Source organism: Bacillus rossius, chromosome 2 (assembly GCF_032445375.1).
Source record: "Bacillus rossius redtenbacheri isolate Brsri chromosome 2, Brsri_v3, whole genome shotgun sequence".
In the NCBI taxonomy this organism is placed as follows: Eukaryota; Metazoa; Arthropoda; class Insecta; order Phasmatodea; family Bacillidae; genus Bacillus; species Bacillus rossius.
The window spans coordinates 63,733,222-63,756,169 of record NC_086331.1 but is presented as its reverse complement, the minus strand read 5'-3'; the positions used below and the strand labels follow the sequence as shown (position 1 = coordinate 63,756,169).

The following is a 22,948-nucleotide window of genomic DNA, read 5'->3' as shown; positions in this document are numbered from 1 at the left end:
AGACAATGTTAACATATAAACATATATTACAATTTGATAACAACAGTACACCATTCTTTACTCATACAAATAACTGAAATGCCAGAGCTACTTTTTTTGTGACATGAGCGATTATTTCATTTATAAAAAAACATTTAAACATTATGTGTGATCAATCATTTCATAAAAATGTTGGCTTATATAAAATAATTTAATTGAAATATTGTTTTATTAAATGACTACATGCAGTACTACTTACGCTGATGCAAGAGCCACTGATTATTTTCGACATAAAACATTCTTTAAAAATGTTTTATTGTAGTTTTTTGCAGCGCATACCCGGGCACCAAAAATCATTAATATTTACATGGTAACTAAAACTATACATGTCATAATTACTGTTTTTAATCCACATTCTCTTTTTCGTTCCCAATCACAAAAACTGATTCTCTGGCATAGTTTTACAATAAGGAATGTTACTCAAGTAATCATGCATGTAACAACACAAAGTAAAAAACGCAATTCTAAAAATAAATACCTCACACTGATAAAGAGCTAACTTGCATAAAGATAAAATATCCTTTAGAATCAAAATTTAAATTCTTTATATATATATATATATAAAATTAATATTCAATTTAACTATCAACAAATCACAAAACACTTGTCTGTTGTCAATACATTCATAAAAATAATTTTTTTTTCTCATTGGGTCCAAACAGTTATTTCATCAGCCCGCATTAATATTACTGCAGTGCTAAAAGATCATTCTAAAAAAATATGTTGCTGTAGTAGTAAGAGACAGGTATCTCACTGTAAGCTTTAGAGTATATAAAGTTTGTTTGCTTTCTTGGTATTAGAGCAAATATTTAGTGGAACATAGAGAGCACATCCTCGAAAACTAATTAACATTAGCTTTCTTAATATTACAGCACAAGTGTAATGGAACATACTTTACAACATATTCCTTAATAATAATAAATTTTTTTGCTTTCCTAATATTAAAGTACATGTCATGGGCGGTATAACACATTCTTTTAAGACTTATCAATGTTGTTTTTTTAGCTTTCTTTAAATTTGAGCATATATGTAATGGGATGTGTAGCTTATTCTTAAATATCAAAGTTTGTTTGCTTCCATAATATTATAGCATGCACATAGCAGAAGATACAAATACATTCTAGAAGATTAATTAATGTTTGTTTGAATTTTCTAATAATAAATCATGTTTTAAGAGAGAGGCACAACTCATTCTTGAAAAAAAAAAAAATGGTTTGTTTGCTTTCTTAATTTTACAGCACAACATAGTGGGAGGAACACGCTTACTTCCTTAGTATTTAAGCACATTTATGTATAGGAGGTGTGACTCATCTTGATGACTAATATATTTCTGCATATTTTATTAAAATTATATCATATTTTTACTGGGAGCTATGACTCAGTCATGATGACTAATTAATGTATGCTGGTTTTATTAACATTATATCACAATTTTACTGGGAGCTATGACTCATTCTTGATGACTAATCAAGGTTTGCTTGTTTTATTAACATTACATCATTTATATGCTGAGAGAATAACACATTCTTGAAAACACTAGTTTCATCTGCTTTTGCTGATGAAAATTATTCAGAGGTAACATGATTTTTCAATTTCTGGTGGGTGTACAAGTATTCTGTATCTTACATGGGTTGCAGATGTTCAACCTGAAATCAAAAACATATTTACATAAGATAATATTTCAAATTATGAAATCAAAGTAATACAGTAACTTAATTAAATCCTTCATATCTAATCATACATTGTTCTATATAAGTTGTCCCTTTTTTGACAGGTACTGCAGTGAACATTCAGACTTTGATAGCTGAATTTTGTAATGTAATAAAACAAACCATCACATATGTAGCAAAAAGACTAGATAATTATGTACCAATAATTATTTTGGTAATTTTTAAAAGAATACTTAGCTGTCAAAATCTGAATTTTTGCTAAAGCACTAGTCAAAAACTAAACTATTAAACAGGTTTTTTTTATCGGTAGATTAAAGTGAAATGGTTCCCAGTGACCTATAAATTTTCTTTGTCTGATATCCTATTACACTCATTACAGGCAGTCTGCAATAAATGAACAGAAGTAAGCATTGTAGAAACAAAACTTTTCTGGATTTCACACAATAAAATGTTTGATTTACTATTATGATTGAATCTTATATTTTATCTGGCAGTTCAGGTTGATACAGTGAGTGATTAGGGTGACAGTGTAATGCAGTGCAACCTTTATCTATCATTATTGTATGAATTGCTTGTCCATATTTATGACTTAGTTCACTTGGTACCTGCAAAATTCCTACCTAAACAATGCTAAAACTGCCCTCCATTCATTATTTTTCAAATTATAGTTCACTAGTTAGTTGTACAAATGTAATAAAATAAAGTATTCGTTGATACTTTAACACTAATAAAACATATAAATCAAAAAGGTAATACATTGAAAGTAACACTATCAGTAGTTAAAAATATTTTCTTTATGTTCTCTATACAGCATACTAATAATGGAGACATATATTCCAAATGTTTATTTCTAATAAACGATAAGAGATAAAAACATGTACTACATGCCACTGGATAGAATGAAATGAATTATGGCTTAACACTTCGTAGAACTCGCACTTTTTCTAATGACTCCGAGTTGGTGAAATGAGAATGGAGCATTTATGAAAAACATAAGGTGGGGGGGGGGGGGGGGGGGGGGAGAGACGGGAGTACCCTGAAAAATTCACCGGACCAGGGTAACATTTGCCACGTTTCCTACTTGCGAAAAAGTTTTGTTAGAATCTGCCAAGAATCAACCCAGATCATCTTGGTGGAATGTGAGTGATTTAAACACTTATCCATCTAGATCTGCATCACTAGATCGAGGAAGGTTCAAAGTTTTAAGGTACTAATGCACTCAACATGAGCACCATGGGTTTAACAACAAATATCAAAACAGTAGTCAATTTTTTGCACCACTAAATAATTGGCCCCTTTTTATTGAATTCACAGTTGTAACAGTTTGATGCCTGGTATTAAATATTAGAAGGAGTAGGCGTTGGAAACATTTTTTTTGGTACTTTCACTAGATGAGAGCATCAATTTTCAGAGGAAGATATTTCTGAAATTTTTTTTCTTTTCTTTTATTACTAACACAGATTTATATGATTTAAGATAAGCTGACTTATCTATACCATTTATGAAAAGATTTTGTTTATTTCACTGGTTTTTTTTTATTGTAGTCTACTATGGATTTGACATGTATCATATCCTAGAAATGGGTTCAATAATATGTAAAATAAAATATTACACAATTTCCTTTCTGCACATTATTACTGCTTGTAAAACAATTTTTAGTGCATTGCCTGCTGATGCTATATTACGATACACTGAAAGAGCTTTCTAAGCTCCAGTTTGTACATTTGCAAGATATTTATCTAATAGTAATCCTCTATTCAAAACTTTTTATAGTACTTAGTACTTACGAATAGGGGTATGCAAGTATTCAAAATAGAGCTTTCACTGTATTTTGAAATTTAATTTGTAAAACATTCCAAATTCATGAATAATTTGGTATTATTTTCTTTAAAATTTGATTTGAATAAAAAAAAAACAGGATTCACAGAAGCCTACTTATAAATCAGTAGTTTAACTAAAATAAATGTTTTCAATTTTTGTTTACAACTTTATTTCTTGTGTATCATCAGTATTGCTTTTTTGTAAATGCTAGCCATCCACATCTTACTATCGGGAACTTGGTGTCAAATTCACAATCCATATATGTTTCCCCGATTAGGAGTTTTTTGTACTGTGCTTGCTATAATAATATATATATATATAAATAAATTATGGTCCACACTGTATCTGGGATTATAAGTGTTGGTTAAATGTGACGAAAATGAAGGGTTTCTGCAAAATGTCTCAGGGTTTTTGCTTTAACACAGAATTTTCGTCAGTCCAACAGATCTCTAAACAAAATGGTAAATTAATATCTGTTGTACACAATGACATTGTTTATATATTTCTATTGGAATGAATACAGACTAAATTAATAAAAAGTTACAATTTGTTGTGCAAGAATATCCATTATTGCTGATAAAAATAAGGCATACAAAAACTTTTTTGAAATGTAAAATACATAGTAAAATTGTACCTTCTTAAATTTTTTTAGTTTTATTTGTTATGTACTCAAACAACATTTACAATTGCAAACATTAATACATCAATGCTTGAAATAATAACAACTTGTTTAAGAATATAACGTAAAACATATTACCAAGAGGTCACCATTGAGCTATTTATAATGTCAATACAGACTAATCAAACTAAGATGTTGTGTTGTTCGAAGTAAAGTAAGAGGTTTTAACAAATGTTTTGTAAATATACATCAATCCACTAGAAACATGCTTAAGATAACGACCTAATAGTTAAAATAATTGTTCCACTTGATAAACAATGTTAGATCTGAAAAACTGTGTTAGTATCTATCTCTTACGAACATAACTTCACCCACCATTTGTTAAAACCTAAAAGATCATAAATTCAGCTTTCAACAAAACACAAGAATGGGAGTAATTCAGAAGTACTGTTCAAATTGAAATGAGAAGTCAAACATAACTTTGAAGATTATCAATCATTAGTTAACAATTAGGAACTCTTTTCTGAATAACTTAGAATAGACCCACTACACTATTTCAAGCCAAACTATAGGATACATAAACCCAAAATTATATAGTAAATGTAACTAAGACCAATTAAACAATAAAACATCTGAAATTGCCTGGTACTTAAATTAAGTGCTATTACAATTTTAAAAACAAATTGCAGAAAACATCTTAACTAAATATTTCCAAACTGATTCTCAGATCTAATAATCCCATAAGATTCCTAAAAGATTCTATTACACATTTAAATAGAAAACCACAGAGTTAGGTACTGTGTGCTTACTAAAACAGCCAAATGCCAATGTTTAACCATGCTAAAGTGAAGCAGAATATCTGTTGGATTCAAAGTAAGTTCAAACTCCAAGCAATGAAGCCTTTCTTGTGATTCACCATGCTGTTAAAACTTATGTGACTAGATAGCAGTACAAATATTTTGTCCCCATCAACTGTTGGAAAATGGCTTCAACTTAAGAAAGTGGATTATCTCCAAATGGTATAAGTGAGGTTGTAATAAAAGAAAATGAAACGGCACAGACTCAGAATAAACTACATTTAAGCATAACTGGAAGGCAGAACTATGTTAACATCCAAGAAACAGTAGCCTTAGCATGGCAAATATAAATGGGTCAATACTCAATATTGTGCTTATGTATATACAGTTATTTCCAAACAGAATGAATAAATTTAGGAGAAATGCAATGATATTAACAACAGTATTTTCAATAGGTGCAAGCAATTCTACATAAAACTTAATTTTCAAACGAGGGGAGGAAATTATTTTCAAGACTGTAAGAAAATAGCAGAACAAAATGCACCAGATACACATCTTGCTGGTATAGAATCTATAGTGAAAACTGAATACAGAACACATACATTTGAAAATAGGCCAGATGCAGAGCACATAGTTTCAAATACAAGGAATTGCAATAAAACTTTGATGAAAATATGCAGGAATATTAGCTGGAGTCTGTTGCATGAGGCCTTCGTGTAATAGTTACTGTCTATGCACCTTATGCTTAGCAATGGCTTGAGTGCTGCCTGTTTGGTTTATACCTCAGGTTTTGCCTTAGTGCAAGTTCTTGGGTGATGTGAGGGGGTGGAAATGGTCTAATCAATTCGAGGGGGTATCCCCAGCAGAGGATGCCTGGAAGTGATTGTCTCTGCTCCTTGAGAATTCCCTAAAGGGTGGTTGCCCTTACGTGAGGGGATAGCTCCCCTTTTGCCCTTCCTTGGCAGAAGGGGCTCGGTGCAAACCTGATGAGCACCGGGAAGAACATGGCTGGTTGGCTTGGGCTTTGTTGTATACCCAAGGGGCCTCGTCTGGGAAGTCTTCCTCTACTGGGATCTGCCTTGGTCTAGATGGAGGAGAAAATGCGCAGGTCTCTGGCTTGGGTTTGAAGGTCTCCTTGCCCCCACCTCGATAAGAGAAGGGCTTTGGACGATGTTGGCTACTTACAACTTCCCAAGTGTAGCGGCACCTTCTCTGGTACATTGTCGGCCTGGGCTGCATGTGGGTGTGTAAGATTCCCCAAGGTAGCATCTCCCCAAAAGTATACATAAGATGTTCGATATGCCGCTTTATTCAACTATGTAGAAACGAGGGGCAGCCTCCCCTTACACCTGGACAGACTACTTCCCACTACTATGGTTTCAGTTACCACACTGGTTACCTATTAACCTAGGGCCTATATAGAAACCTGTCCTAGATCTGGCTGACGTCATACTCCATGACTGCATGACTCCAAGTCGGACAGTCATGGATCAGACACTCGGGTCACGACTGGGCGGGCGGTACTCCCATTGTCCACCGTGACAGCACAGGAATACCTGTTGCTGGAGAGAAGAGGTCAGCGAGGTAAGCAAGTTAACGCATGGTGAGCTGGGCTTGGCTGCCAGTGGTGCCTCTCGGACACTGACTGGCTTTCTGGGCTAAGGGCTGGCCCTTTTATACCCGCCCTGAGGGTCTGGGCGTGATGTAGGTAAGGAAAGAGTTCTGGGAATTGCAAGCTGCTTCCAGTAATTCCAGTTGTCTATAGTACCATGCATACTTAGCTGACCTGGTGAGAGAGGAGTAGGCATCTGGTCGAGGAGGTTCGGACAGCTTTGCCAGTGCTTGGCGTGGTCGCCCTGGCCTCAGGTTGTGCTGCCAACTAGTATTTTTGGCACAATTCTAAATTTGAATTTTTGAAAATTCTGTCGCCAGTTATTCTTTTGCTGCAAGAACATAAACCTTTTCCGCCTCCTGTACACTCCGGTTTAATCTTTGTCAGACCTGTCTCCCCAATCTTTCAGAACATAAATATAATTTTGCCTATAATCTAATAACATCAAGACTGCACTCCGGTCATTGCTTAAAGATGTAATCAGCTAAACAACAGATGTGATTCCCACAACTCTAGTAATTAGTAATTAGTCAGTCTGTGTACCTCATAGAAGTAGTCATGCTTCTTTAATCATACTTTATTATTATATTTTCTATTTTATTTTTAATCATGGAAACGTCCGCGACAACCACGGGTTCGCCAGCTCCGCACCCTGGCTGACGCTGGAAGCCAGCTCCCTGTATGGCGAGTTTTTGACAACCATTATCGTTAAAAAGGCATTTTCCATTTATTTACCAGTCCTGAACATGTTTGTTTCGGATCTGTTCACAGACAGGGTCCAAGGGCCGGATGTGGTTCCATGGGCCAGATGCGGAACTGACCACTCCACCCTCGAGTCCTTCCTCCAGCAAAGGGGACGACTAAGGCGCCCTGACGGCTTATTAGCAGCTCAACTTCTGCCAGCCATTGTCAAACTTACAGTCCTTCAGTTTTTTTATATCTTCAGAATAACATTAAATCACGACGTTGGGGAGACCGGAACACCATAAATTTTTCTTTCGGGACTTTAATCACTCTAAGTGTGCTGGGATTGTGATTACTGTTGCTGATTATATTTAAATTAGGTTAAATTATGAAAGGTTATTTTCTAATTAGGGCCAGTTCATTCTTTTGATAATGTAATTTTAAAAACCATGTTATATATATATATATATAAAATCAATTTATCTAATATTATCTTATTGTGAAAGTAATCCTACTAATATTATAAACGCGAAAGTTTGTAAGTATGGATGGATGGATGCATGTTTGTTACTCTTTCACGTAAAAACTACTGAATAGATTTGAATGAAATTTGGCCTACAGCTAGCTTATAACCTGGATTAACACATAGAACCCATATTAAAATGAATTCCATCCCTAAGGGAGTGAAAAAGTGATAATTTCATATTATAACAGAAAAAATCATAGATCATAGACATACAAATAGTGAGTGAGTATCATAGGTATGGCAAATTAATATTTTTCTCCTTGGTGAGACCAGTCCGCTTAGTGGAGCTCGCAGCGGCTAGCAAAATAAAGGCGCTAATAACAGTTTTGTTCTTAACTTCGTCAATAGATCGAGTTGCCTTGAATTTTAAACGCACCATCGTTTGATGCATGTCATGTCTTTAATTTTCGTTTGTTTGTGCTGTATGCGTTCCTATACCATTCATCCGATTGCGATGAAATTTTGGTGATTTGTTATGCGCATGCCCATGAAGGTTACTGAGACGGTATAACTATTTTTCAATAGTTGGAGCACGAATTGTGTCAAAAAATGTGTTTATTTCATTTTATATAGCGGCACTTCTCTGTTTTTGTTGTACAAGTGCGCATGCATAACACAATTTATTTAAATATATAAAAGAGACAGAGTGATTATATATATATATATATATATATATATATATATATATATATATAGAGATAGAGACAGAGAGATAAGTTGAGATAGAGCGAGGTATAGAGAATGAAATGGGTTAGATAAAGAGATAGTGGGAAGTATATATGTAGATATAAAGAGATAAGTAGAGATAGAGAGATACATAGATGTATATAGATGTAGATAGAGATAAATATATATAGAGAAATGGATAGATCATTTGTATATGTGGAACTACTTCAAACATATTACAAAACAAAACTAAATAGGAATTGCAATGCAGGCCGAGCGTTAGCTAGATAATGGAATCTTTTCAATATTAGTAATCTCTTATTTTTCAGCTATTTTCTATATTGCTGTATAAAGTCTAAATTACATACAGACCAGGTAAATAACTATAAACTGGCAGAACGTCTGTAGGGATCTGAAAGTGATATAAATTAATTTTCACACTTGACATTCAAATTAAGAAGACAATTACTAACTACATCTGATTTCGAAAAAGGTCCCCTTCACCTTGTGTTCAGCCCGGGCAACGCCGGGTATTGCAGCTAGTCAAAAGTAAAATAAACATAGAGGTACTTATATCTAGACCAAATCATTATTTTGCCTTCTGAAACTAAAAGATCCACTAGTTACACTAGTCATCAAGAGAGAGTGAAGTGTGACAAAAAGATGACGGAACTTGGGTTTACTCTGTTATTACGGAAATGTAACAAAATGGTAGCAGAGCCGGTGGTTTCCATTATAGGTAGTGTGTGATTTTGTCTATAAGCAATCCCAGTAATATACTAATAAAAAAATATTTATTTTTAAAATTTATATGGCTAATTATATGATTTTTTGATACAAATTTTAAGCTGGCACTATTTGTTTTTAGTAACGAGACTATTTGTAACTTTTCCAGTGTAAAATCTCAATGCAATATTCAATTTAGTTTCTAGTCAGACGTCTTTGTATTTCAGCGCGAGACCCAGACAACTGTCACGACCTCCGCGCGACGTGTTATCGCGTGGCAGTCACGTCCGACCTTTGCCCCACCCCTCTCACCACAGCCGCTTGGCTGTCCCAGTGTTATCTCATGCGTGCGTGCCCACGTGCGGATACCCACACATGCCCCCCTACACCCGCCTGTCTCTCCAGAGGGCATTACTCCTTTCTTTCCTGGCGGGAATCCTACGTCGTATAAGTGCGTAACCCACTGAGCATGTAGAATAAGATATATTATAATTTAAGTTCAAATTAAGTGTTTTCTGTGCATAGTATGTAGGCCTAGAGTAAGAGTTGCATGTTTCTTTAAAGTTCTTAAAATAAGTTAAAATAAGTTTAATCATGATTATTTCAGAGTATCTTCTTAAGGACGAGGTGGCATATGAACTCGCCTTTCGTGACCAACCCACCTCAGGAAATGCCCAAGAGCTGAGGAAATGACTTAGAGCCGTTTGCCAGTCACAATTGCAGCCAGCTACTTGGAATTTAAGCTTGGCCCCCCAGAAGAGTTTAACATCGCATGCAGTAAATTTCAGGGCATTGCTACTTACGTTAATGGGTTGCACAACGAGACAAACAAAGCAAACATATAATGAATCCTCACGCGACTCAACCACGTCGCCACTAGACTCACCAACCTGTCCATATTATCAGCAGGTAAATTGAATGGTGTCTACAGGAAACAAAATAGACAAATGCAGACAACAAATTCCTAACTACACAACTAGGTTGAGAAACAAACTCGTCACACTACAAAAAACACCCTCTAAGGGTATTGAAATATTTCCAGATCCCTAGGAACAAATGCCTGGAACAAATGCCTGGAACAAACGCTAGTTTAGCAGACAATCCCAATACACAACCTAAAGTTTCACAAACACAAATACCGGGACCCCAGCATAAGGTCACTCTGGTGTCTCCATTACTTGTATCACCAGTATCATTGCCGCTCCCAGTTTCCTTCTCCTCAGTCCCATTCCCGAGTCCTCCTACAATCGCTACTATCAGTTACCCATCTACCCACATGTGGTTACCCTCTGCTTCTATCGTGAGGCCGGTAGCCCACCCAGTCACCAAGGTAACCTACACTCGCCCTATTCCCGAACTCATTGCGTACCCCTCCCACCTAACTCAACCAATGTACCTTCCACCCACCTCGGCAGCCATTTTCAATCCCTACTATCAATTCCAATCAGCGTTTCCATTACTCCAGACCACCCCAGAACTCCACACTTCCCCTGCGGCCATTGGCATGCAAATCTCACCCCTACCTCAGGCAAGCACATCCAACTCGGCGACTACGCTCGCACAGACCACCACGTCATCCATTCCCCAACCAGACCTACAAATTCCGCGAGTCAGCCCCTTAACCACATACCTTCCTCTGGCACCTGCAGCACTCCTCCCCCGACAAACCCCAATCCTCCACCAGCACAGAATGTACCCCCTAATCCTGCGCCAAATCACCCCCTGACATCAACTGTGCAAGGTCGTGAAGCACAATTCTATAGCAAAATCGCCCACCCAGCAGAAAGGCTACTCACTAATCTCCCAGAAACCAATGGATTGGACCCAAAAAAAATTATTGAGTTTTTGCGACAATTACTTAAATTAAACCAAAAATGCAACCTACCGGATAAAGAGTTATTTGAAATAGTTTTCCTCCTTACCCATCCACCTCTGAGCGAACGAACCTCGTTGGCCATAGAAAATAACTTAACCTTTGAACAGTACCATGCCAACATATTAAGTTTTTTTATTCCAGTGTGAATGCTCACAAACCTGAGGCTTGATTGGTACAATAGGCTTCAACGGACAGACGAACCATTAAGCAAATACATTGTTGACATTAAGGAAGCCTCTCGATTCCTTTGACTAAGAACTTCAGAGTGCGAATTTGTTTCAAACATCCTGGATGGAATTAGTCTGCAGAGCGATTGCGAGCAGTTTTTCAGACTCAACCACAAACTTTTTCCAAACTTTTTCCGAGCTGGACCATTTGTGTATTCATGCCACAAATGTAGAATTCGCAGACTACCAAAGGAACCGGTACACGAGTTTTCCTGATCGACACCCCATTCTTTCAGTGTCACAACAACAGAGAAAGGAAAACATGAACACGAATTTCAAATCAAAACAAAATTATTACAGTAACCACCAGAGTGGATATAACCATCACCGGGAACAGATGCCATTTTGTGAATTCTGTAAAAGACCCGGCCATGTAATTGAGGAATGCCGCACAAAATACAGACAGAAAAATTATTACTACAATAACCAAAAAAAGATTAACGAGGTGGCCAGAAAGTGGTTTATCTGCACCACCTAAACAACAATCATCTTCAGGTAATTCAGGCAGTACAATCACTACTTCATATGCACCGAGAGAATAAGATCCAATTACCACCCAAAAGGTAATTACACTGCAAAGCAACAACAAAAACACACAAAAAATTCAAATAGGTCACAAAAGTCAAACAAATCTCATAGAGGGCAAAAACGCAAAATGGCCACACATTTAAATAATGTGAAATATTCTATCGACCCTAGGGAACATTGTAAAAATTGCATGAATCCTAAAAATTCAGGCAAGAGACCTTGCTATAATATTTTTGCAAGTCTACCAACAGTATTACCTTATGCTAGCACATTGATTGGCAAACACGAAATTCCAGGACTGATTGATACTGGCCAGTCCGAAGTTTCATTTCAGGAAATTTTTGTCATGTTTTACAAAAGAAGAAATTAGTTCAGAAAACTGAACCAATAAAGATACAATGTTTCACCGCCTCAGAGCAACCATTAAAGGTTAACACAATATCCATCATTAAAATTAAAATTGAGCTATTTTCCTGGACATTTCCATTTTTAGTTTCAAAGGACTTAGCAACTTACCTCATTTTCGGATCTGATTTTATACTTAGAACAGGCTTAGTAACTGATTTGCAGGCAAGAAATTTCAATTTAAAATTTAATAACTCAATTATTATCCCATTTGTTTCCCCTAAAACCCAGTATCAGAATAATGTTAATACAATCCAGTCTGAAGTTGAGGATGGATGTGATTATCCCTGACACACCTTGACACATCGCAAAGAAAAGCAGTGGAAAATCTATGTCATAGCTTCCCAGATGTTTTGACAAAGAAACTAGGTCATACTCACTTAGTGCAATATGACATAAAACTTTTGGATAAATCCCCAGTCAGGTGTCACCCTTATCAATTATTAGGCCCCAAAATGGAAATCATGCGCGAACACATACAAGACCAATTGGACAAAGATGTAATTGAACCATCGACTTCCAGTTTTTCCTCACCAGCATTTTTGGTCCCCAAAGGTCAAGGTCACCGCTTAGTGGTGGACTTTATAAAAATTAAACGGCAGATAGACATAGAAATGGTACCATTACCTGATTTGAATTCAACTTGCCATTGGTTTAGCAAAGCCAAGTATTTTAGCATTTTTATCTTAATTCGGCCTATCATCAAATACCACTAACTCCAAAGTCAAAACCAATCACCAGCTTATGCGTGCCCTGGAATTTGTATCAATACAAAGTAGTTCCTTTTGGCCTTGCAACAGGCGCCCAGGTATTAACTCGCCTCCTTGACCAAGTTTTTGGTGATTTGAAATTACAATTTGTATTTAATTACCTTGACGATGTTGTAGTGTTATCTGAATCTTTTGAAGAACATATAGCTCATTTGTCTGAAGTTCACACCCCACTGCGTAAAGCTGGACTAACAGTCAATACAAAGAGTTAAGTTTGCAGTTTCCAAAATTTCTTTTCTGGGACACATAATTTGCAGTAGAGGAGTAACAATTGACCCAAGCCGTACACAGGCCATAGCAGATTTCCAATCACCGAAAGATCCAAAAGGAATTTCAAGATTTATTGGAACACGCAGCCCTGTTAAATGAACTTCGAAAGAAAAATACATAATTCAATTGGGGTCCTGAACAAGACAAAGCTTTTAATTATTTAAAACAAGCTACAGCCAGCCCACCTGTTCTTTGGATGGTGGATTTCACTAAACCATTCATCCTACAGACAGATGCATCGAGTGTCGTCATTGGCACAGTTCTATCACAAGATTTCGATGGTCACAGGCAACCAATAGCTTTCGCCTCTCGCACTCTAACTCATCAAGAGAGAAAATACTCCTTTTTTTAGGAACTCGAGAGTCTAGCAGTTCTGTTCGGAAGCAACAAATTTTGACAATACCTTGAGCACAGGGAATTTTTTATTAGAGACCAACAATCAAGCCCTCGCTTGGCTTTTGGCTCACCCCAAGCAACTAGGAAAACTGGGCCGATGGATAGCAAAAATCTCTTCACTTAAATTTACAATTCAACATATCAGAGGTTCATAGAATATCGTGGCAGATACTCTTTCTCGAATTTTCGAGAATCCCTCCAAATCTAATCTTCAGGAGGAACCTCACATTTCATGCCACGCCCTACTCACAGATTTCCCTTTAGCTTTTTCAGACTTACAGTCTCACCAAAATTCAGATCCTTACATTTCAGAGATTATTCAGCAAATAAAATCAGGTTCACCGCCCAAGTATTGCAAGCTTTCAAAAGGACTCCTCTATCGACGAACAGCACAAATTAAAACTTACAGAATAGGACTTCCTCAAAATTTAAGACATGGTATTTAAGTATTATCACAGCTCACCCATTGGAGCACACCTGGGCACATACAAAACAATTGAAGGCATACGCCGCCATTTCATTTGGGATGGAATGCACAAAGATATTGCTGAGAGAGTAAAATTATGTAAATTATGCACCCTGAGGAAACCAGCACAGAAAAAACAATTTGGATTTTTAACATCAGATGTGGCTGAAAGGCCTATGCAAAAATTATTTATAGATTTTGTCGGCCCCTTCCCCCGATCTAAAAATCGACACACCATGCTTCTCATAGCTATTGATGCATTTTCTAAATTTGTATGGCTCATTCCCCTCCGGCGAGCCACGGCAGTAACTACAATACAAGCATTGCAAAATAACATTTTTAAAATATCAGGCTTACCTTCAATAATTGTGTCAGATAACGCATCACTGTTCACATCCAGACCTTTCAAGAATATGTGCTTTTCCCATGGCATTCAGCATGTAACCACTTCTCCCTATTATCCAGAGCCTTCACATGCGGAGCATTTTAATAGGAAACTCCCATCCGCTTTAACAGCAAATCATGCGAACTTGCAGGATAAATGGGATACTAATATGGTCTGGCTGCAAATGGCATTTAACTATGCCTGACATGAGGGACACAAAACCACACCATTTGAACTCATGTTCATATATAAACCCAACAATCCACTTTCTAATCTCTGGTCACTACGAGAGCTTCTCCCAGATAACCCTCGCAACATAAAAGAGGTCTGGAGAAGAGCTCATCACAACCTGAACTTAGCCCAAGCGGCAAGCAGGCAGAAATACAATAAGAAACGTTCACCTAATCCATACAGGGTAGGTGATATGGTGATGTGCAAGGCACACCTACAAAGTAAGGCTATCGACAAGCGATCGGCCAAACTTGCTAATTGTTGGAGTGGCCCGTGGCAAATCCAACGCTTTTTAACCCCAGTAATGGTCGCACTAGCCGACCCAAGTTCTGGTGCATACATAACGCACACACACATTTCGCACCTAAAGAAAGTGCATCCTAACATAAATTAGGTGCTTCCTCTACTCCTATTTGAAGAGTTTCATACAAATCTTCGGCATGCCATCCGCTACACTCACTGCTGACAACACACAAAAAACCTTAGGTCCTAATTATAAGTAATAAAAATCCATGGTACTAGTTTGTAAGAGTGCTAACACTACAAATATTTGATATTAAGAATGTTTTAGGTTAAAATGATTAATTTTAAGTGGCACCACTTAGTTCATAAGAGAATCATGTTCGTAAAGTTGTATGTAAAGCATGAATAACCATGCACATTAGTTAGTAAAGTTGTGTGTAAATCATGAATTATCATGTCACTTAGTTATTAAGGTTGCTTTGGATAATTATGTTACTTATTAAGATTATCATTTATTGTAAGTAGTTTATCTCAGTCGGTTCTGGTACAGGGTAAGTAGGCCAGGTCTCAAACTTCTCATGCTCAGTGTTGGTTGCTTACCCTGGCTCCGCCTTTCAGTGGGGAAGTATCTGCCGCCAACTAGTATTTTTGGGACAATTCTACATTTGAATTTTTGAAAAATCTGTCGCCAGTCATTCTTTTGCTGCAAGAACTTAAACTTTTTCCGCCTCCTGTACACTCCCGTTTAATCTTTGTCAGACCTGTCTCCCCAATCTTTCCCAGCATAAATATAATTTTCCCTACCATCTTATGACCCAGCAAGTACTATAGTCTTATCCCCGCCTTTGTGCACGTACGCCTCCTGTAATTCGCCTCCGAGCCATGACAAGAATTGCTATGTCCTGCAAGCTATCAGGGCTGGCTGTTTCTAAGACCTTGCCTGATGTGAGCACTCCATGGCATGATCTAGTCACGCCTCCGGGCTCAGTAGAGCCTAATTTCCAACCCCCACTTCTCCAAGCTTTCCTGGGAACACTGCCCAGAGCACTGACCGGCCACTAACCCCGGCCAGGGTCGGCCTGTCACAAGGTCTCCACACTAGTCTCCGAAAGTACTGCCTATGCATTCTAGTGGCAGAGTTGCGAATTAATTCCCCTGGATGATTGAACGCCCGCTAAACGTGTGCCCCCTGGCGTCTCCCGCAGTTCATTCCCAGGCCACCAGAGTGCTGGACTAGTCCTCTCCATAAGCCGAACGCTTTAGCAGTCGCCTCATGTGAGTCGATAGTAGGTTGCGCTGACATCGGCCAGTACCACCAACTATGAGATATCAAAGTCAGTATTTCTCGACAAGCCCCTCAGTAATCTTCGGAACCTTTCGGTCCGGAAGCCGAAGTCCCCCACCCCCCCCCCTCTTTTGATTGACATTGTTTTTTAATTACGAATCGCTGCCGCCCCAAACTGACTTCGCACCGCGACTCCAGACTGACCACACCACATTGTCTGCATCAAGACTTCACTCCGGTTATTGCTTAAAGATGTAATCAGCTAGGCAACGGATGTGATTCCCACAACTCTAGTAATTAGTAATTAGTCATGCTTCGTTAATCATACTTTATTATTGTATTTTCTATTTTATTTTTAATCATGGAAACGTCCGCGACAACCACGGGTTCGCCAGCTCTGCACCCTGTTTGACGCTGGAAGCCATCTCCCTGTATGGCGAGTTTTAGACAAACATTATTCCTCGACCATCATTGACGTTAGAAGGCATTTTCCAGTCATATACCAGTCCTGAACATGTTTGTTTTGGATCTGTTCACAGACAGGGTCCAAGGGCCGGATGTGGTTCCATGGGCCAGATCCGGAACTGACCACTTCACCCTCGAGTCCTTCCTCCAGCAATGGAGACAAATAAGGTGCCCTGATGGCTTATTAGCAGCTAAACTTCTGCCAGCCATTGTCAAACTTACAGTCCTTCAGTTTTTTTTTATATCTTCAGAATAATATTAAATCACGACGTTGGAGAGACCGGAACACCATAAATTTTTCTTTCGGGACTTTAATCGCTCTAAGTGTGCTGGGATTGTGATTATTGTTGCTGATTATATTTTAATTAGGTTAAATTATGAAGGGTAATTTTCTAATTAGCGCTGGTCCATTCTTTTGATAATGAAATTTTAAATCCATGTTAAATATATATGTGAATTAATTTATTGAATATTATCTTATTGTTAAAGTAATCAAAAGTAAAATAAACATAGAGGTACTTATATCTAGACAAAATCATTATTTTGCCTTCTGAAACTAAAAGATCCACTAGTTACACTAGTCATCAAGAGAGAGTGAAGTGTGACAAAATGATGTAGGAACTTGGGTTTATTCTGTTATTACGGAAGCGTAACAGGGTTGACGTGACTGTGTCCGGGTCACGCTGGCTATCTTGGTTGTCTGTGGAAGCCCCCACACATGTTAAGGAATAGAGAGGTATTAGCTTAGTGATTACAGACATGTGCTGCACATAGCACTTCGCACATCAAACTCCCCCCCCCCTCCCTAGAAAGGGCAGCAGCCACTTTCCACATGTGCGTAGCCGCAGGATCCTCCAGGTGGTCTTAGTCATGGGGGTGATGCCTTCTGTGGTTCTCTGTCTTCTGTGAGTTGGGGATTTGGGTTAGGTGGGAATACCCTTAGGTTGGGTGAAACTGGTGGTGATATGGAACAACGCCCTCCTATCTGAAGGATGATTTTGGGAGGGCGTATCTTCCTCATGGTGCTTTGAAAGATAGGGGGCTCAAAGCTTGGAGTTGGTAGCTGGTACAATAAACATTATAACACAGATTCACCTTAAAGCTAAATGAGATGAGACCGTGTTTTATACACTAAGGAACCAGAGCCCTGGCTACACCAGTCTTAAGGTGGGGGATCCGTGACCCTTCAAGAATTAAGGTCTTTCCTGGGTTTTAGAGCAATTGGTGTGCCCTACCAGATTTCCATTTTACTCTTGGGTTGGTCCTTCCTATATAGATATATACATAACCGGTCTCTAACCCATAGGTTAACAATTTCGTCTATTTACAATTCCTTCATTATCTATGTACATCATTCCTGCTCCCTATGGGAGGCTGTCGAATATTTCCATTTCAGTATCACACATGGTTTGTACCATTATTTACATTTAATATGAAGGGAACCTCTTGTCTGGTTCTTACTTCTATATAAATGTATAAGCAAAGATAAATAGTCCATACCAAGTGTCCTTTTTTATCATTCTCAGTTGTAGACAAGTCCTATCTACTCTTATAATTATTGGTTTTGCTTCCACACACAGGACCAGGGTGACTCGCATGAACTAGGCAGGTCGCTTATCGTAGCCCCTGAGGTGGCGAGAGTCACTGCCTCACCCCTTTCACAAAACTGGTCATCCACGTACTTTCACAACTGGTACTCACTAGCTGCTTCTAGGGCGAGCCATTTAGTATCATCCAAGATGGTCCTCGATGATGGCTCTGCAAGACCACCATGGCTGCTCTCGTCTTGGGGGTGGCGGCTGGTTGATGGCGGACTGACGCCATGCTGAGGTAGTTGTGGCAGCTCGCTGTGGGGCTGGGTCTGCCTTTTTGGCGGGCAGGCCTCTCTGGTGGTTCCCTCGGTGTGGCTAGCTCAGTGGTTTAACTGGCACTGCCGAAGAGGGTGTACTGGCGCACGGGTTGCCCACACTCCTGACTGGTGGGGCTAACTGCTCCACTGTCTTCTCCTTGGCTGCTGGGTTGGATGGGGTTAGGAGATCCTTAGCCGACTGGTCGGCTGGGGAGGGGATCTCCACAGGCTCCAGCGATCTGGTTGCTTCTGCCGGGTCTCTGGTGGTTGGCAAGTTGGGGTCACCGGGTTGAACAGCATTAGGATGGCCGTGCTCTGACAGGCCGCGTTGACATCTGGGTGGTTGCCAGCTGTGGGTTCCGCCAGTTCTGGAGTTCTTGGTGTCCAACCAGGACAGTGATGGGTTTCTGGGTTTCAGCTCGTTGGAGGTATGTTGGTGATTTGGTGATTTGGGTTGGGCTCTAGTTCTCCCTTGACGGCAAGAAGTACAGCGGTTGACACATCCTCCAACTTGTTTGGTGATTCCATGCCAACAATATATCTCCTGGCAAGGGCCATTATCATTTCTCGAACACTGTGGTGTACAGTCGTGGTGTGTTTGATGCATAAGATGCTGTCTAAATGAGGGTGGCACCCACAGCTTCCAGTCCGACTGCTGGGGTGACTTTTGTGTCCATACTACGTCATATTTTTTGTTGTAGTGATGGGGAAATCTACTTAGGAGATAAGGGGCTCTAGGGTCAGTCTTTTGAGTTCTCACAAATTATTCTATAGTATTTTTCTCTGCATTAGCCTGTTGGTTGACAATAGACTTGCATCTGTGCTGTCTGACAAGTGTTAGAGAGAACTTCCTCCCCGACTTCCTCCGGTACTGACTAGGAGGTTACCCATTCTCGACTGGCATCTCATGCAGGGATTGGACTGAGGGATACTCAATCTAAGTTTCAGCTGTTTGTTCCGTACAACTGAAATGGGCCTTCCTCTTGCCAAAATATAACACACAGCCATGCTTCTGTAACCAGGGTTGGTCTAAAATTATATATCTCCCAGTTGATGCACCACAATAAAAGGAGTGAGGGCTTCGACAGTCTGAGTCTGGAGGTGCAGTGAAATGCTTCCGGCAATCTGAATTTTCTTCCCAGGGTATGCTAGATGTACCGTAGTATGACTATGCATAATTTATTTCTTCATGGTCCTTGGCACTTTGTCTAAAGTTGGTGTTGCTGCTGAATCAAGGAGGGCCAATGTATCTGTGATCGACTTGCACAACAATTCTTGGGATTGGTGGATGTCTCTTATCTTGCCCCTGGATTTCAAGAGAAGAGATCTCTGCTTCAGTCCCAGGTAGGTTTACTGGTTTCTGATTGCCTGTACTTCCGTGAGTCCTGACCCTAATTGTTCTGTTGTGTTGGGTAGTCCTTACTGAGGTGGAAGGTTAGGCAAAACCAGCATCGTGGTGGCTTATACTAAGCGGTTTGCTCTGTGTTTCTGGTTTTGTACGGTGACCCTTGGAAAGGGGCCAGTATTGGGGGCACACCAATCCCTCATTTAGCACAACTAATGCGTTCCTACAAATGTTCGTGTTATCCAAAATCGCATATTCTGAAGCACTGGTCTCCATAAATAGCAAGGCTTATTTACTTAATGTGTTCCAAAATGTGTAGGGAAATATTATTCACGTAATATAAATGCGTAGAATAACACTCAATGATAAATACATCACACTATTTATCTTTATAAGTCTACCATCGAATACTTTGTATGACAAATTCGACACCGTGTAACGGGAGATAGTTATTAATTGGCTGGTTGACTTGCCCACCCGGGCATGAGCTTTGATTCACGTTGCGTACCTTTCTGCAAACTTTCCAAACCATCCTTTACTGGCAATGAAAATGATAATAAGCTGATGTTTGTACAAAAGCCGATAGCATAGTCCGACCTGCACGTGCATCTCTTCCCCCCTTGTATGGGTAACTGTATGCCACAGCACATCTGTTGTTTACAGAAGTTGAAACAGACTTCGTGGCATCATACCAGACTTATCTTTTGCCTACAGAGATTTTGCGCTAACTGAAATTTACAGATGTGCTATTCAAGACTGGGGCAGTAAAATTAACATTGCGCTAAATGAATTCGTGCAATCTGAAGATATGCTAAGTGAGGGATTGGTGTACTGATCTGGTAGACGGTTTCCAGAATGGGGTTTGGTATGTCTATCCCTTTAAGACCCATGCTCTTTCCACTAATTCCTTGACATTTTGAGTGGGTGTGCATGTAGAAATGATTGATTGCTTGGCTATAGCAGCTTTATTTTATAGGGGATGCCTGTCTCTTGGGACTGTTCTGGGTATAGCTGCCGGTATATTTACATTTTCTGATGAATAAAAATTTCAGATTCCTCCTATGAGGCCTGTTCCCTGCTGCAGAATTGGTGGCTCAAATCTGCCACTAGTTCTGTTCCAGCGGACTTGGAGGTAAGCGGTGCTCTTAGTTCATCCCAGGTCGATATAAAGTCTCTGTAGGTGGCAGTTCTCCCTTTTAGCTGGTGTCGGCCATGTTGGAGCCAGTGGCCACATGGGAATTCTGACTATGAGCTGCAAACTCTGGCAGCATCAAACTCCCTATGCTGGGGTTGGGTAGCAAAGAGTTGGCTCTCAGGATTGGTAGTGGTTGTGTTCTACATAAAGCGCATGTATATTCAAGTCTCTCGATACATATTGTCTCTTGTCGCCACTATAGACATACCATATGATATGCGAGGGTACATTTGCACAAATTACTTGTTCATTACCATGGGCAGTACATGAGGAGAAAGTGCATTTCATTGCTTGCAGCCTACAGTCTAATCAATTAAACTCTATCCTTTCCCAGTCGCGAGCTTCATCCGTCCATCCTAAGCATCTCCTGTGGAACTGTGTTGAAGAGGTGTTTCACTTCAAGTAGTAAATCCCTTTGCATGTGCATTTGGGTGCAGGGCACCGCTGGGAGACTTCCATAGCCTGGGGTTGGTTCCTGCTACTTCCTTGAGCAAAGTTGGTAGCCATGGTTAATTAGAGTGGTATTTTGGGTGCAACTGAGTTTTGGGCAGTCTCAGAACTGACTGCTACTTTTCTGCAAAATTATGTTATTTATCTCAGGGGTAGCCATGGATGGTAATCTACTGACGTGTCTTCAAGTGGCCCCACGTTGGGAGCCACTAATTTTCTTGTGACGCTTTCGTGTACTAGTTACTGTCTATGCACCTTATGCTTAACAATGCCTCCAATGCTGCCTATTTGGTTTATACCCCGGGTTTTGCCTTAGGGGAAGTACTTGGGTGGGGTAAGGGGAATGGTCTAATCAACTTGGGGAGGGGGTATGTATCTGCAGCGGGGGATACCTTGGAAGTGATTTTTCTTGCCCTTTTGGAATTCTCTAGAGGGTGGTTGCCCTGATGCGAGGGGCTGGCTCCACTTTTGCCCTTCTTTGGCAGAGGGCACGGGGCTGGTACACTCTTGTCTTTGCTCGGCTGCTGCGCAGTCTCGAGCTTTGGTGTATAACCAAGGGGCCTCATCTGGGAAGTCTCCCTCTACTAGGATCAGCTTTGGTCTAGATAGAGGGGGAAAAGCTCAGGTCTTTGGCTTGGGTTGGGAAGTATTCTTGCCCCAACCTCGATAAGAGAGGGGGTTTGGACAATGTTTGCTACTTACAACTTCCCAACCTTCTCTGGTATGTTGTCCGCTGGGCTGAATGTGGCTGTGTGAGGCATCACGGAGGTAGCCTTTCCCCAAAAGGATACACGAGATGTTTGATATTCAGCTTTATTTAACCATGTTGAAATGATGGGCAGCCTCCCCTATATCCTAGTCCTGAAACTACTACTTCCCACTACTATGATTTCAGTCACCATACTGGTTACGTATTAAACTATGGCCTATGTAGAGGCCTGTCCTAGATCTGGCTGGCGTCACACTCCTTGACTCTGACTCGGACGGTTGCAGGTTGGACACATGAGTCACGACTCTGGGCGGGTAGTACTCCCACCGTCCGACGCGACAGCACAGGAATGCCAGGTTCTGGAGAGAAGTCAGTACGGTGAGCTGGGATCTGCTGCCAGTGGTGCCTCTCGGACACCGACTGGCTTTCTGGACTGAGGGCTGGCCCTTTCATACCCGCCCTAGGGGCCTGGGCCTGATGTAGGTAAGGGATGGGTTTCGGGAATCCCCAGTCGCTTCCAGTAATTCCAGCTGGCTGTAGTGCCGTGCACACTCAACTGGCCTGGTGGGAGAGGGGGTAGGTGGGGTGTAATGGCCATTCGGGGAGGCTCGGACAGCTTAACCGGCACTTGGCGTGGTTGCCCCGGGGCAACCAGAGACTTGGGCGTGGTCGCCCTGGCAACGGGCTATGCGA

At 39.9% G+C, this 22,948-nt stretch overlaps 1 protein-coding gene across 2 annotated transcripts in view; it reads right to left on the bottom strand.

Annotated features, from left to right (window-relative positions):
• Positions 1-1,366: 1,366 nt before the first annotated feature.
• Positions 1,367-22,948, bottom strand: part of LOC134529327 (protein son of sevenless) — a 386,073-nt gene continuing 364,491 nt past the window's right edge. For both annotated transcript variants that reach the window (XR_010074532.1, XM_063363275.1), the window contains one exon: positions 1,367-1,685. Coding sequence is in view for 1 of the 2 variants with exons in the window: in XM_063363275.1 (XP_063219345.1) it covers positions 1,681-1,685 (5 nt within the window). In the remaining variant the exon portion in view is untranslated. The remainder of the gene's footprint in view (positions 1,686-22,948) is intronic.